The 13,670-nt window shown below is 37.9% G+C and overlaps 1 protein-coding gene across 14 annotated transcripts in view; it reads left to right on the top strand.

The window, feature by feature from the left end:
- The window catches only part of nfia (nuclear factor I/A), a 677,405-nt gene that overhangs the window by 441,469 nt on the left and 222,266 nt on the right, over nucleotides 1-13,670 (top strand). For 12 of the 14 annotated variants that reach the window (XM_043699275.1, XM_043699269.1, XM_043699272.1 and 9 more), the window contains exon 3: nucleotides 1,547-1,609. The exons of the other annotated variants lie outside the window; for them this stretch is intronic. In XM_043699275.1, the coding sequence (XP_043555210.1) occupies nucleotides 1,547-1,609 (63 nt within the window). The remainder of the gene's footprint in view (nucleotides 1-1,546; nucleotides 1,610-13,670) is intronic. 14 annotated transcript variants of the gene reach the window in all.

Raw genomic sequence — 13,670 nt, 5'->3', positions numbered from 1 at the left:
TCTCTCCAAAGAGAGAACGATGTCCATGTGTACTCCTTGCAGCCCATTTATACAGGGCATAGTTCCTGAGGTGCTACTGATTGGTATCATCCCAAATTTAATAGTTTGCAACGAATCTTTGACACCTTATGAAAATATCTTATGTAAATATCTATTGATACATTGCTTGAAGTCATTTTGAAAGCAATCAGTGTCTTTGGACATTCTTCCTAATGTCTTGATGCTTTCATTTTAACTTGGCAAGTCACAGCCTTCAGGCATCCTGCTGATTGTGAGAAACCTGTTGCATTGTGTCAAGAATAGACAGATTGGTCTCTTTCTAGTTGTCCATCATCAGGTGTGAAAATCACCTGAAATTGCTGCTGACTCATAGAGCATTTGATGTTGGTCTCCAAGTCTTCAACTAAGGGTGGCTGTTGCTCCATTATTGATGATGCAATACAAATTTATTTACTAAGTCCACCGTTTCCACTTGCTGTAGATTGAGAGATTTCAATGATGATGACAATATTACAGGCTACGGAAGTAATGAACACTTCCTCATTTTAGGTGGTATATGCCATAGTGATGAGAGGCAAGGTAGTCAGAAACCTTGAAGACTGCCATCACTCTTTGTGAGATGAGAGCAAGTGGTTGAATAAAGAAGGTGCTTGAGTCTTTAAAGCACACGTAAATCTTTCTGTTATCTAGGTGCTGAGAGAGAATAAAGTACAACTGCAGGATGATTTTTTTTCCGCTGTGATATTAGTGCAATGTGTATTGGATAGGATGCAGTGCTGGTGCGTGTTGAAGTATTTTAGATGTTAGCTAATAGCACAGTGCTGACATTTGCAAAGTTTCCCAACGATCAATAATTGAACACCATTGCAAGTGCTTGTCCTCACCCGAGCACTATGAAATACTGACGTGTCCTTGAAAATGGGTCAAGAATTAATTAAGTTAGGAAAATAATTACCAACTATCATCCTTAAGGAAGCATTGGAGAGATACAATATTATCTTCCACCATCCAGAGAAGAATGATTCTCCCTATATGCAGTCTTGGCACAAAGTATCTTTTTCACGTTCATGTTCACTAAAAGTGATTTTCAACTCAGGCCATCCCAGGAGAAACCTGGCTGAGATTGCGAACTCACTATCGAAAATAAATTGGAGACCCTGCATCAGACCAGTTCTCCAATGTAGTGAGACCCTAGGCAATATGTTACAATCAATCACATTTATCAACAAGAGCAACATTTCTAAAGCGCTAGTGCAATTTTGAAAAGATAATTTATGCCATTTTGTGTTCGTCTAATTGGCCTTTTTGTCACCTCAAAATTATTCCAAATAACTTCATTACAATAAGATTCGATCAAAATTGAGTCAGTTTTTCAAGCGGAATAATATATGTATTTGAGGAGGTAAAATATTAAAGCTTATGGGGCAAGTGCAAAGATTAAAATCTGTAGGTTGTTTATGGAACTGTCAGCGACAAAGGGCCTGCTTCTGTGGTGAAGTTTCTATGATCTATTCTAATAGGTTGGCTTGTATTTTCTGTCTTTCAGATTCAGGTCAGTCTGAAAGCCCTAGCCAGGAAAGTGAGGATATCAAGGACCAGCCAGAAAATGGTATGTATTAATATGACATGAAAGATGCACTATAGCAGTATTCACTGAAGAAACTGGGCAGAAGAACAGCTGTCCTTTTAAAACTAGACTGTGTTTTTGTAATAGTGTTGGAGCAAATTGCTCTTAAACCATTAGGGAATTGATTGTAAGAATTGAATGCCATTAGTGGTTCTAAAGAAAAGACCTAAATATAGTAAAGTTCTTTTGAAGTCTTTTACATTAGGTATGTTAGCTAACAATGAACATTGCAGTTTTATATCTAGTGACTTTCAGTGAAAGCCCTCAGTGATGTTAGCTTTGAATATTGTGTCAAAGCGAACCAACGTTTTCAAAAATTAAAAAAAAACTGATGTGCTGAAGATCTGATTCTTTAATACATACCAATTCCTTATTTCTGTGAGCTGTCTCATCACGTTGCGATATAAAGATCTTTAAGCTGCAGAATAGGAAAACATGGCAGTTTAATTTTTGTTAACCATTGAGCGCCTGACATGAATGAAAAATGTACTTTGTGCAAGCACATATTTAACACTGTGTGCAGTTAAGTTAATAGAAAAAATAAGTATTGTTAAACTGAAAGAAATCTTTTTAATCTGTGCAGAAATTCTTTTTAACAGCATTTAACTCTTTACAAGCTGAAAAATTTCTAATTCCCAGTTTCTCCCAAGCTGAACATTAATGCCTTCATTGGGGAATGTTTGCAATATAATTAGCATATTTATGTAGATAATTGGTCGAATGGTATCTGGTACTAAACTTATTACATGGAAACTTGAAAAACGTGTATGTGAAGAAATCCATTGTTATCAGGTTGAAGTCTCTACAAAAATCAGCATGACGTCTCTTTAGTGACCTTTTATGCATTAAACCTATCCATAAAAACCTCCATGACAAATCCAAACCAAGTACGCAGCTTATTCAATTGTTCTCCGAGCTAAGTTTCAGTAATGTAGTTTCAATGCTTGTAGTTCAGTTTGGAAAGTTTTTTCAGGTGAAGGAATTGTTTTCAATATTTAATTTTACCAAATCTCTGGTGATGAAGGTATTGATAGTTAAGGATTTACTTGCAAGAGGCTTGAACTTCTGTTTATCCTCATATAGCTCATCTCATTCGCATTTGCTCTTCTGTTCAGATGTTATTTACAATTGTCCTTGCACCTTGTTGTGGATTGCAAATCAGGGAAATGCACTTATCATTTGTATTTGATGAGAAAACATCATTAAATTTGAAAACATTGTGCTTATGTTTCAACATTGCAATGAGTGTGAAGACTTTGTTGAGTGGACTGCAATTTAATTGAATAGGCAGTTTTACTTTATATTAATACAATAATTCAGGCAGGCCACTGAACAGTGCAGTTAAAATAACTGTTGCCAGTACAGAAACGTATACCCTTGGCAGCTATATTTAGACATTAAAAGTCTTGGTGTTCAGTCTGAAAGGTTACCCACAGGAAATGGGTGGGTGGAGGGATGTTTAATTCTCTGAGGCACACAGTGTAACAGTTGTGCAAATTGCTATTAGCCCCTTGAGTGATGAATTATAAGCTCACTTCAGTATAAAACTTGCACCTACAATCACAAATGAATTTTCCAGTATTCATTATTAGTGTCACTTTGCTGCACATACTTGAGATTTAAGTCAGCTGAAAAAAATTAGCATTGCAAAAGTTTATGCAAGCATAGCTGTCTTGAACGCTGTTAATATTGAATATTTTTGTTGTGTTTAATGTACTAGCTTTGTGGCTTAAGTTAATAAATAGACTGAGCTATGGTTTTCTGTTGATTTTACATAATTAACTAAACAAACTTTTAACTGCATCAAGGTTTGTAGCATTAGAAACAGTGAGCAAATAGATTGAATTGTAACTGTATACCAATGCTGGAAGGCACAGAAACAGATCCTGGTGATTTTGTAACATATATTTTACTAGTAGCCATTGTTATAATTAGTCCAACTAATATTTCAGTTTGAAACTTCAGGAGAGTAAAGAGATTAAGGAATATGATAAGTAGACCATTTGATGACATTGAAGAGTAAAATCAACTGCTGATTTGATTTGATATATTATTGTCACATGTGCCAAGATACAGTGAAATGTATTGTTTGTATGCTATCTAGACACATCTTCCCTTACATAAGTACGTCAGGGTAATAGAACAGGATACAGAATATAATATTACAGCTGCAGAGAAAGATCAATTCTAATGTATGAGAGATCTGTTCATAAGTAAGATAACAACACCGAAGAAGCTGTTCTTGAATCTGTTAGTACGTGTTTTCAAACTTTTGTATCTTCTCCCTGACAGAAGAGGGTGGAAGAGAGTACAACCGAGGTGGGAGGGTTCTTGGATTGTGTTGCCTGTTTTCCCAAGGCAGTGGGAAATATAGATAGAGACAATGGAAGGAAGACTGCACTGGACAGTGTTCACAACTTTGTGATTTCTTGCAGTTTTAGGCAGAGCAGTTACCATACCAAGCTGTGATACAGATGGATAGGATGCTTTCTATGGTGCATCTATAAAAATTGGATTTAATGAACATCCTTAGCCTTCTGACGAAGTAGGCACTTTGATGTACTTTCTTAACCGTAGTGCCAACGTGGATGGACCAGACGGATCGTTGGTGATCTTTACTGCTAAGAACTTGGAGCTCTCGACCATCTCCACCTCAACACTATTGATGCAGGCAGGGGCGTGTTCTCCCTTCTGCTTCTTGAAGTCAATGGCCGGCTCCTCTGTTTTGCTGACATTGAGGAAGAGATTGTTATCTTTACATCATGCCACTAAGCACTCAATCTCTTTCCTGTACTCTCTCGTCATTGTTTGCGATCCGACCCACTACGGTGGTGTCATCAGCAAATTAGTAAATGTAGTGAGAGCAGAATTTGGCCACACAGTGGTCAGTGTATAAGGGACTGAGTGTGCAGCTGTGTGAGGCACCATTGTTGAGGATTATTGTGGAGGAGGTGTTGTTGCTTAGCCTTACTGATTGTGGTTTGGGAGGCCAAGGATCCAATTGCAGAGATGGAAGTAGAGTCCCAGGTTTTGGAATTTAGAGATGAGCTCTGTTGGAAGTGTGGTGTTGAAGGTGGAACTAAAGTCAAAAGTAGGAGTCTGATATAGGTGCCCTTGTTATCCAGATATTCTAGGGATAAGTAATAGAGATGGCGTCTGATGTGGACCTATTGTGACAGTATGTGAATTGTAATGGATCATGGCAGTCTGGGAGGCTGGGTTTGATGTGTACCATTACTAAAATTTTGAAGCACTTCATTGTGATGGATGTCAGAGCCACCAGGCAATAGTCATTAAGGCATGTTGCCTGATTTTTTCTTTGACACTGGGATTTCAGTGGTCTTCTTGAAGCAGATAGGGACCTCACATTGGAGTGAGGACAGTTTAAAGATGCCTGTGAATACTCCTGTCAGCTGGTCCGTGCAGGATCTGATTGCTTGGCCAAGGACTCCATCCAGGTCAGTCTCTTTCCAGGATCACAAGAACTTGGAGATGTTTACAGGTTTTTTTTATGGTGTTAAAATACAAACTTTCCAAATTGCACTTCTTGTCAGTGTATACATACAATTTTCTTTAAAACATTGGGAGCATACAGAAATTCTGCGAATATATGTCACTGGATTTGGTACTTAAGCTATTTAGGGCGAAACGGTGGCTCAGTGGTTAGCACTGCTGCCTCACAGCGCCAGTGTCCCAGGTTCGATTCCAGCCGTGGGTGACTGTCTGTGTGGAGTTTGCACATTCTCCCTGTGTCTGCGTGGGTTTCCTCTGGGTGCTCCGGTTTCCTCCAAAGATGTGCAGGTCAGGTGAATTGGCCGTGCTAAATTGTCCATAGTTGTTAGGTGCATTAGTCAGAGGGGGGTGGGTTACCCTTCGGAGAGTCGGTGTGGACTTGTTTGGCCGAAGGGCCTGTTTCCAAACTGTAGGGAATCTAATCTAAAAATGAGGACCCAATGTCAGAATATCATAATTAAAAACACCATTACAACGGTTTGCCCTTCAGTTATCTGGCCGAGCTTTAGTTTGATATTATAGCAAATGCATTTAATTATGTGTAAACCTCCATTGTCTTCTTTCTCCCCACTTTATTACTGCAAATGGTAACAACACAGTGGAGTGAAGTGGATTGGGCTGTGGACTTTTGGAACTTGCCATCACTGTTTATTTCAGATGACTTACATATTTGAATAAAGATGTACAGAAATAGGAAGTCAGACTGAGGATAAATATTAGTGGAATTGAATGGAAACAACAAAGAAAAATGGAGACAACAAGAGTTAAAGACAAACCAGCAGACAGACCAGAAGATTTGGAAAGTGTGAAACAAGAACAGAAGCAATTGTAAGAAGAGGGAGGTTTTAAAAAAACATTTTGTCTGTGACAATAGTGCAAAATATCAAAATTCTGAAAATGGAGAACGAAAATGACAGATTTCATTTTTGCAACTTAATCTTGATTGTTGCATTAATACATAATGAATATGAAACAGAACAGCACAGGAACAGGCCTGTCAGTGTATGATGTTGTGCCTAACATGACACCAAATTAGCCTAATCCTTAAATGCTCCTATCGTATCTCCCTGCACCACCACTCCTGACAGTGCATTCCAGACTCCTATCACTCTCTGTGTAAAAAAACACTTGCCCCTCGCATCTCCTTTGAGCTTCCCCCCTCTCACCTTAAATGCATGCCCCCTTGTATTAGACATTTCAACTCTAGGAAAAGGATTTTGACTGTCAACCCTAAATATACATGAACTTTTCAAAATACGTGAATGATTTTGTTAAATGTAATATGTAAGTTTTTTCTAAAAGTGTTAATACTGAGCATATATTGAGTAGGTGGGAGTTTTACTTTTTATTTAGCATTCATGATCAAACTTCAACCAGGAGAGTAAGTCTAACAATACATAAATATCGCATACATATTGCACTGGCTTGTTAAAAGGTGTAATTTCTACCTAACTCATGAATGCATGAAAGAAATACAAATGAACTTTATGTTTTCAAATTTCATTACAAATGCTGCTATTTATTCTTAATATATTTTCTAATAAGGTATAGTTTGCAATGTAAGTTTCTTTTCATAGGGTTGGTCAAAAGTAATCCATCTGCAGAGATTGCCTAATGCATCCTGAGTCCACTTTCTCCTGATTCCATTTCTCTGTTGGAAAAGGAATGAGTAATAAAGTCAGCAGCGTAGATGGTTTGCAGTGAAGTTACAAGGCAGTGATTTAATCAAGCACTTCTAATTACGTCATAACACAGGGGAGTGTAAGGTTTAAGTATGTCAGCTCAACCCAGAGATTGCAGATAACTGCCTCACACTCACTGCTGGATCTTTACTCTTGTACATAACAGGATATCCACTCTTTTGCCTTTGTAGGTTGCATAGGTATCTTTAAATCTAAGGTCTCATTCATTTATATGAATGTCTCATACATATGTCTCAACTGGCTAATACTAACTGGTTTCAGTGTTCTGATCAGGCTTTGCCCATCAATTAAGTAAAAACATGAGCAAGAGTTAGTGACTAATCCACAGTATTCAAATATAGGAAACCGACTAATAACAGAAAGAAATCTAAATATCACGAAATTGCCGAGATTTTGCAGGACAGTTTTCATACAATCAGAGACGGATATGCTTTTGCGCATTTTATAATATTCCACTGAGACAAAAGTAATCATTTTATCTCTGAATGCAGTTTGCTATCAACGAACAAACAATTTCCATCCTAAGTTATGTCAGTGCTTTTGTTGAATGGTGAGCTGCAATGTGCAAGGATTTTACAGAAGATATTTTCTTGATTCCCAAAAGCAGGTATTAAGTTGTCTATTGTTCACAGTGTCCCTTTTTTTGCTGCCCAATATCTGGTTCAGTGTCAGTGTGACACAGATTTTCATTTCGGGTCAGTGTGTGTTCCTGCCTTCATAGATGGCTGATGACTGAAAATAACAGAGCCCAGACCTGGTGCAACTGCCAAGAAATAAATTGTTTTATCTTAGATACAATATACAAATAAGCATAATTTGGCTTTTACAATGAGATCCATTAGTTCCTACTGCTCCTGTTGTATACAACTTGCTGACATTCTAGGTTAAAACAAATTTTTAAGTTAGCTAAGCGCATGTATTTTATATTCATTCTCATGATGAAAGCACTGCTGACAAGGTCAGCGATATTGTCCATTCCTAATTGCCCTTATAGGGATCGTGATGCATCACCTTCTTGAACTGCTCCAGCCCCACATGGTACAGGTACACTCAGAGTACTGTTAAGGAGAACCTACAGACTTTCAGCCTCACGTCAGGCTTACTGATTTTGTATTTCAGGTTAGAAATTGCCTGGGTTCACTCATCACTGTAATGCTTTGTGGGTGAGAAAGGGAGAAGCTAGTTCGTAAGCTACTGTTTGGGGACAAGGCAGGGAGGAAATTTCTGACACTATGTGAAATACCATGGAACTTGAGGTCGTTACAGACCTGATAGCAGCCAATCCAGATGACTTCCTTATAGATTAGCACAAAATATTTAAAGAAGTTAAAGGAAGAATATTATTGAGCATGTTACTTAAATTACATTATGTAGTTGTAAAGTTAGTCTCTAGAATGAGTAAGTTTAGAAACAATTCACTTGGGAGAATATCTCATCAATGTTGTTACCATTTTACTGACTTGAACGCTGCACTCACTAAGGTTTGATCTTTACTCAACTTTGTAGAAATTAGATATTTGACAGTTGAGGTTCTGCATTTTTTTTGTCAGCTCACTTTGAGAGTTTCAGATGTCTGACCTCATTTTTGATGCCACTGCAATAAAATTGATCTGTTGAGGAGAAGAAATAATTGTAAGGTTCCCAGTGCTCTGGTTTGGTGTTCTTCGCACTATTGATTTTTATTTTTGGTAATATTTCCTAAGGTCTGCTGTTTTGTACTCTTATGTATTATATTGTTCTTGGACTTGTCATATCTTATGCTGTGAGACTTTCCCTCCACCAGTAGCTCCATACCACATGTAAATTTTCCCAACTTATTGATTCAAACTTAGTTAAACCCCAGGTAAATGATAAACGATATGCTGCTGCTGTGTCTGCAGAGAGGAAGATAGTTCCATACTTTATCAAACAAATTCAGCCAACAACCAGGAATACTACTTAGCCAGCTCTTGTCCAAAAGGGGTGATTGGGGATCCAAAAAAAACAGCTTTTCATACTGAACGTAGACAGTTGGTGACCATGCCATAACATAATTTTGGAGCTACCGTCTTCAACCTTCAATTAAGGGGAACCTGGAACTAACCTGCACCAAGGTCACTGATCATACAAGAGTTCATCCAAAAGGATGCAATTATTATTATGAAGTGGAAAAGCATGTCATTTATATCTCTAGAGTGGCTAGCTTGCTGCAGTTACAAATTTGATGAAGAAATGAGGATACAGTACATAATGGCTGCAAATCAAAATCACAGCTGAACCAAAGTCACTCACATGTCACTTGTTGATTGTTTGCAGTTAACAAAGTAGATAAATGCAAACAAAAATATAAACGCAAGGAGCCTTCTAATTAGTTGCAAATAGATGGAATGGATTGGTTACAATAAATATTCCCTTTGTGACCAAGCTCTTGGCTATTCATCGTAATATTATTGCTCTTTTACGATGGCATCCATTTTCTTTTTTTTACATATCTATGAAACACCATTTTTCTACACTATTTTATAATAGCAAATCTGTTTCAGTGTAATCCTTACACTTGGCAATTGTGAAATGCTGCTTAAAAATCATAACTGTTACACTTAGAATCTCAAATACTCAAGTATTTCTCGTCAAATGTAAACATTGCTATTGTACTAAAATAGTTGTAAAGCATAACTTTTGATGAAGCTAATGCCCAGCCAGTAAATCGAAATAACAATGGATGAAAAGAGAAATATAATGTCTAGTTTCTGCAAAACCTGTTCTCTATAAGAATTTTTGTTTCAAAATTCAACAAACCATGAAAATAGCAAGTTGTAACAATAAAGCAGACAAGTTTTCAGATATATAAAACTTTTCTTCCATGTTAACAAATTTGTATAAGTTACTGAATAAAGTAATTAGTAAATTACTTTTATAGTCACATGGAATAATTTAAAGGCAGTAAATGCACCTTGCGATCAGCTGAAATTCTTAGACCGTCAGTGCATCACCTCAATATTGAAATGATACCAGTTTTACTGTTGATTCCTAGCATTATTTTAATTACTGCAAGATCAGGTTTGTTGTAAATTGTAAGCACACTCTTGCTAAATGACTTGTTCTGAAATGACAGGCTGTTTAAATGCAACCTGGCTTCTAAGTCAATGTTTGTTGCTTGTGGTTGACATTGGCCATTGAGTAATTATCTTTGAAATAAATAAACAATTTTTTTCAGCCTTTTAATTAATTAATAACAGATTTGCTGATTGCTTTCAAATGAGCAAGTTTCCTGGAAATCTATTAAGTTTAGCAGTAAAGTTCTGAGCCATAGCTGGTTGACCTGCACAGATTTGAGATTTAATCCAATATCACAAATTAATGTGCTTGTTCTGCTTTTCTCCGTGTGCTATTTCTACACGTATTGACCAGCTTATTTCAAAAGAGTGAGAATCGAGGCAAAAACAATATACACAGGAATGTCACATCAGAGCATTTAAACAATTTTTTTGATATTGATCAATCAGAATCTTTACCCTAATGTGTCCCTTGGATCTGCCCCTTTGCATATGGGTAATTTAGTCAGCAGGGCCACTAGATGGAGCACAGCAGGGAAGTGCAGTATTTCACCTCCTGGGAAGAAAATTTACCTCGTTGAAGTCATGCTGCTCAAATCAAACCTTTCACATTCAGAGATCAGAATTGATATCAACTCTAATGAAGTTCCAGACTAAACCGTACTGTCCTCCTCCCAGCAGGAAGATGCATGATGGGAAACAAGTTGAAAATTGTCTGAATGTCAGCAGGTGGAGGGTGGAGTAAGACAGTGATAGAAATGTTCTCTTTGGGAGTTTGCCATTGATTTTCAAATGATCAAATCTAATGTCCTTGCTCCAAGAGGCTTTCCAGGCCTTCAAACAAGAAAAGTATTTCTCTGTTTTTGTGCAGAGGCTTAGCAGCTGCACTCTGCTTAACTCCCTTAGTTGATTGATGTAATAAAATGACTTAAGATCTGATGAAATTTGAATTAATGACAGCTGTTCTGTATGCTGAGAAAATTCTGCCATTTTACCATTGCCCTTAATTATTGAATGTAGTTTCAATCTCATACGAAACTTATTTTGCAAAGGTTTTATTTTCTGTAACCACCACAGGTTGGCCAGTGATGTTTTATTTTTCACTGGAAATGAAGCTTGCCTCTTCTGAAAACAAATTTTATGATGATCCAAATTGATGTACCGTCACTTTATTTCCAACTAATGTGAACTCGATCACATCTTGATTCAATATGTAAAAATAAAAGCTGGAAATATATACATTTATACATAAAAGAATGCATGCAGTAGAAATAACGCAGACAAATGCTGAACATGGTTAAATTGTTTCATCATGGTTAAATTAAAGTCAGTGACTTGATTTTGAAAGGTTGTAGGATGAAAAACTGTGAGCATTCAGCCTCAAGTCATTTGGTCACGTGTAACTGGATTTTTGGCCAAGATATCAGCACAGCATGGGCTAAAACCAGGCAGTAAGACTTATCAGTACATTGCTGAATTTGATTTTCCTACCCTGATAGGAAGACAACCAGTTATCCCTTTCCGGCTCCTTAAATTCTAGGGCAGAGAGATGGCCTTGCCTTCCTTTTAAAAATGAAAGTCCTGCAGATCTGGAAATCTAAAATATAAACAGGAAATGTTGGAGAAACTCAGTAAGTCTGAGAGCATCTGTGGAGAGAGCAACAGAGTTAACATTGCAAGTCTACCATGGCTGTTCTTCAGAAGTGCAATCCCAAAGACAAGTGATACTGGAATTGAAACTTAAACTCTGTTTCTGTCTCCACAAATCCTCCCAAACCTGCCACGTTTCTCCAAAACTTTGTTTTTATTTTAGGCCTAACATTTCCCAATTTACTACTCTGTTTTAATCAACTCCAGAATCTGCCTGTATGAATTTGTCCATCAAGAGGCAGGCTCCTAAAGTCTTAGAATGAACAGGCCTAGATCTGACCTCTTCACTCTTCATACAAGGCAAGAGAAGCCCATCTCTTTAGGCCTTCATTCATCAGAGGCGAAGGAAAATATATTCTCTTCTTTTTTGGGCTTGAAGAACTGTAGTAGTGTATTGGCTGCTATTCCATCAGGGTCTTGCAGCCTTGTCATTGCAGAATCCCTCTTGGGTCTTGCTTGAGAGCCTGTGCTTCATAACATTGACCCCTGCTTTGGAAAAATGAGTCATGGTTGTAGTATGGTTACAGTGGCAGCAGGACTGTTCCCTCTATCATTACTGTACATTGTTAGCAAAAGACAGCCCACAGCAAAGTACGCACTTGCTCCTAAAATGCGGATCATCTGTTTGCTTCGGTTTGGTGGATCTCCCAATAGGGTAGCAAAGGAACTGTTGAATATTATTGATGATAACTGTCCAGATGTTAGCAAAGAAGTACCACACAAGAAGATCACTGTGTGTATGATGAAAGCAGATAAATAACAATGGGAGTTGACTTTGGATTACAAAAAGAATCATGACGGACTTTCATTTTTAGTTATAACCTTTAGTACTTAAATTGCAAAATTCATATTTACAGACAATGAACGTAAGTACCACCATAGTATTTCTTGAGTAAAGCTGGAAATTTGGTGTCTATATTATGCCTTGTTTGTGCACCATTCTAATTCCAGCTTAGAACTTGCACAGTTCAGAAAAGTCATTTCATTATTATCCGTCGCTGCTGAATTCTAATTGGGGCTTGAGAGCTCAGTGGATGCCAGTTCTCCTTGCTACAAGGCCATTAATGAATGCAAGATGCATTGCCTCTGTTTTGAACCAGCTCCACTTTCTCCTGAGATGTTATACATCTCCCAGTGATTGACCCGCTCTGTGTATTGGCTAAATAAAAATCTGTGCAAAGTTTCAGCTGTAACTAGCAGACAGCAATTGTGCATACCGTATACAGTAGATCCATGGAAACAGCACAGGATTAGACCATTCGATCCATCATATCTGCGTCAATGTTTACCATTTAATTGAAACCATTCATTCCCTGTGGATCATCTTCCCTTTTTCTATACACTTTTAAGTTCTTCCATTTAAAATACCAATTTGCTTTTGTGAAATGTTACAGTCTCTTCACCTGTAGTCACTGTGGTAATTTTTAAAATTCATTCATGGGATGTGGGCATCGCTGGTTGGGCTAGTCTTTATTGCCTGTTCCTAGTTGCTCTTGGAAAGGTAGTGGCAGCTGCCTTTGTGAACCGCTACAGTCCATTTGCTGTAGGTAGACTCATAATGCCATTGGGGAAGGACTTCCAGGATTTTGACCCAGTGACTCTGAAGGAATGGCAATAAATTTCCAAGTCAGAATGATGAGTGGCTTAGAGGAGAACTTGCAGGTGGTGACCTTCCCATATATCTGTTGCTCTTGTATTTCTCAAAAGGAGTGGTTTTGGGTTTGGAAGATGTTGTCTAAAGAAGTACACATTGCTGCCACTGAGCTTCAGTGGTGGAGGAAGTGGATGTGGTATCAGTCAAGCAGGTTGCTTTGACCTAGATGATGTCAAGGTTCTGAAGTGTTGACGGAGCTGCAGTCATCTTGGCAAGCGGGGAGTATTCCATCACACTTCTGACATGAGCCTTGTTGATGGTGGACAGAAACTGGGGAGTTGGGAGGTGAGTTAATCGTTGCAGGTTCCTAGCATTTGACTTGCTGTTGTAGCTACAGTATTTAAATGGATAGCCAGGTTCAGTTTCTGACCAATGTCAACCCTCTGGATGTTGATAATGGAGAATTTGAGCTTAAAAATGTGTTACTGGAAAAGCGCAGCAGGTCAGGCAGCATCAAAGGAACAGGAGAATCAATGTTTCGGGCATAA

This window comes from Chiloscyllium plagiosum, chromosome 11 (assembly GCF_004010195.1).
Source record: "Chiloscyllium plagiosum isolate BGI_BamShark_2017 chromosome 11, ASM401019v2, whole genome shotgun sequence".
Taxonomy (NCBI): Eukaryota; Metazoa; Chordata; class Chondrichthyes; order Orectolobiformes; family Hemiscylliidae; genus Chiloscyllium; species Chiloscyllium plagiosum.
Note: the sequence above shows the minus strand (reverse complement) of the source record. Positions and strands in the feature narration are given on the sequence as shown.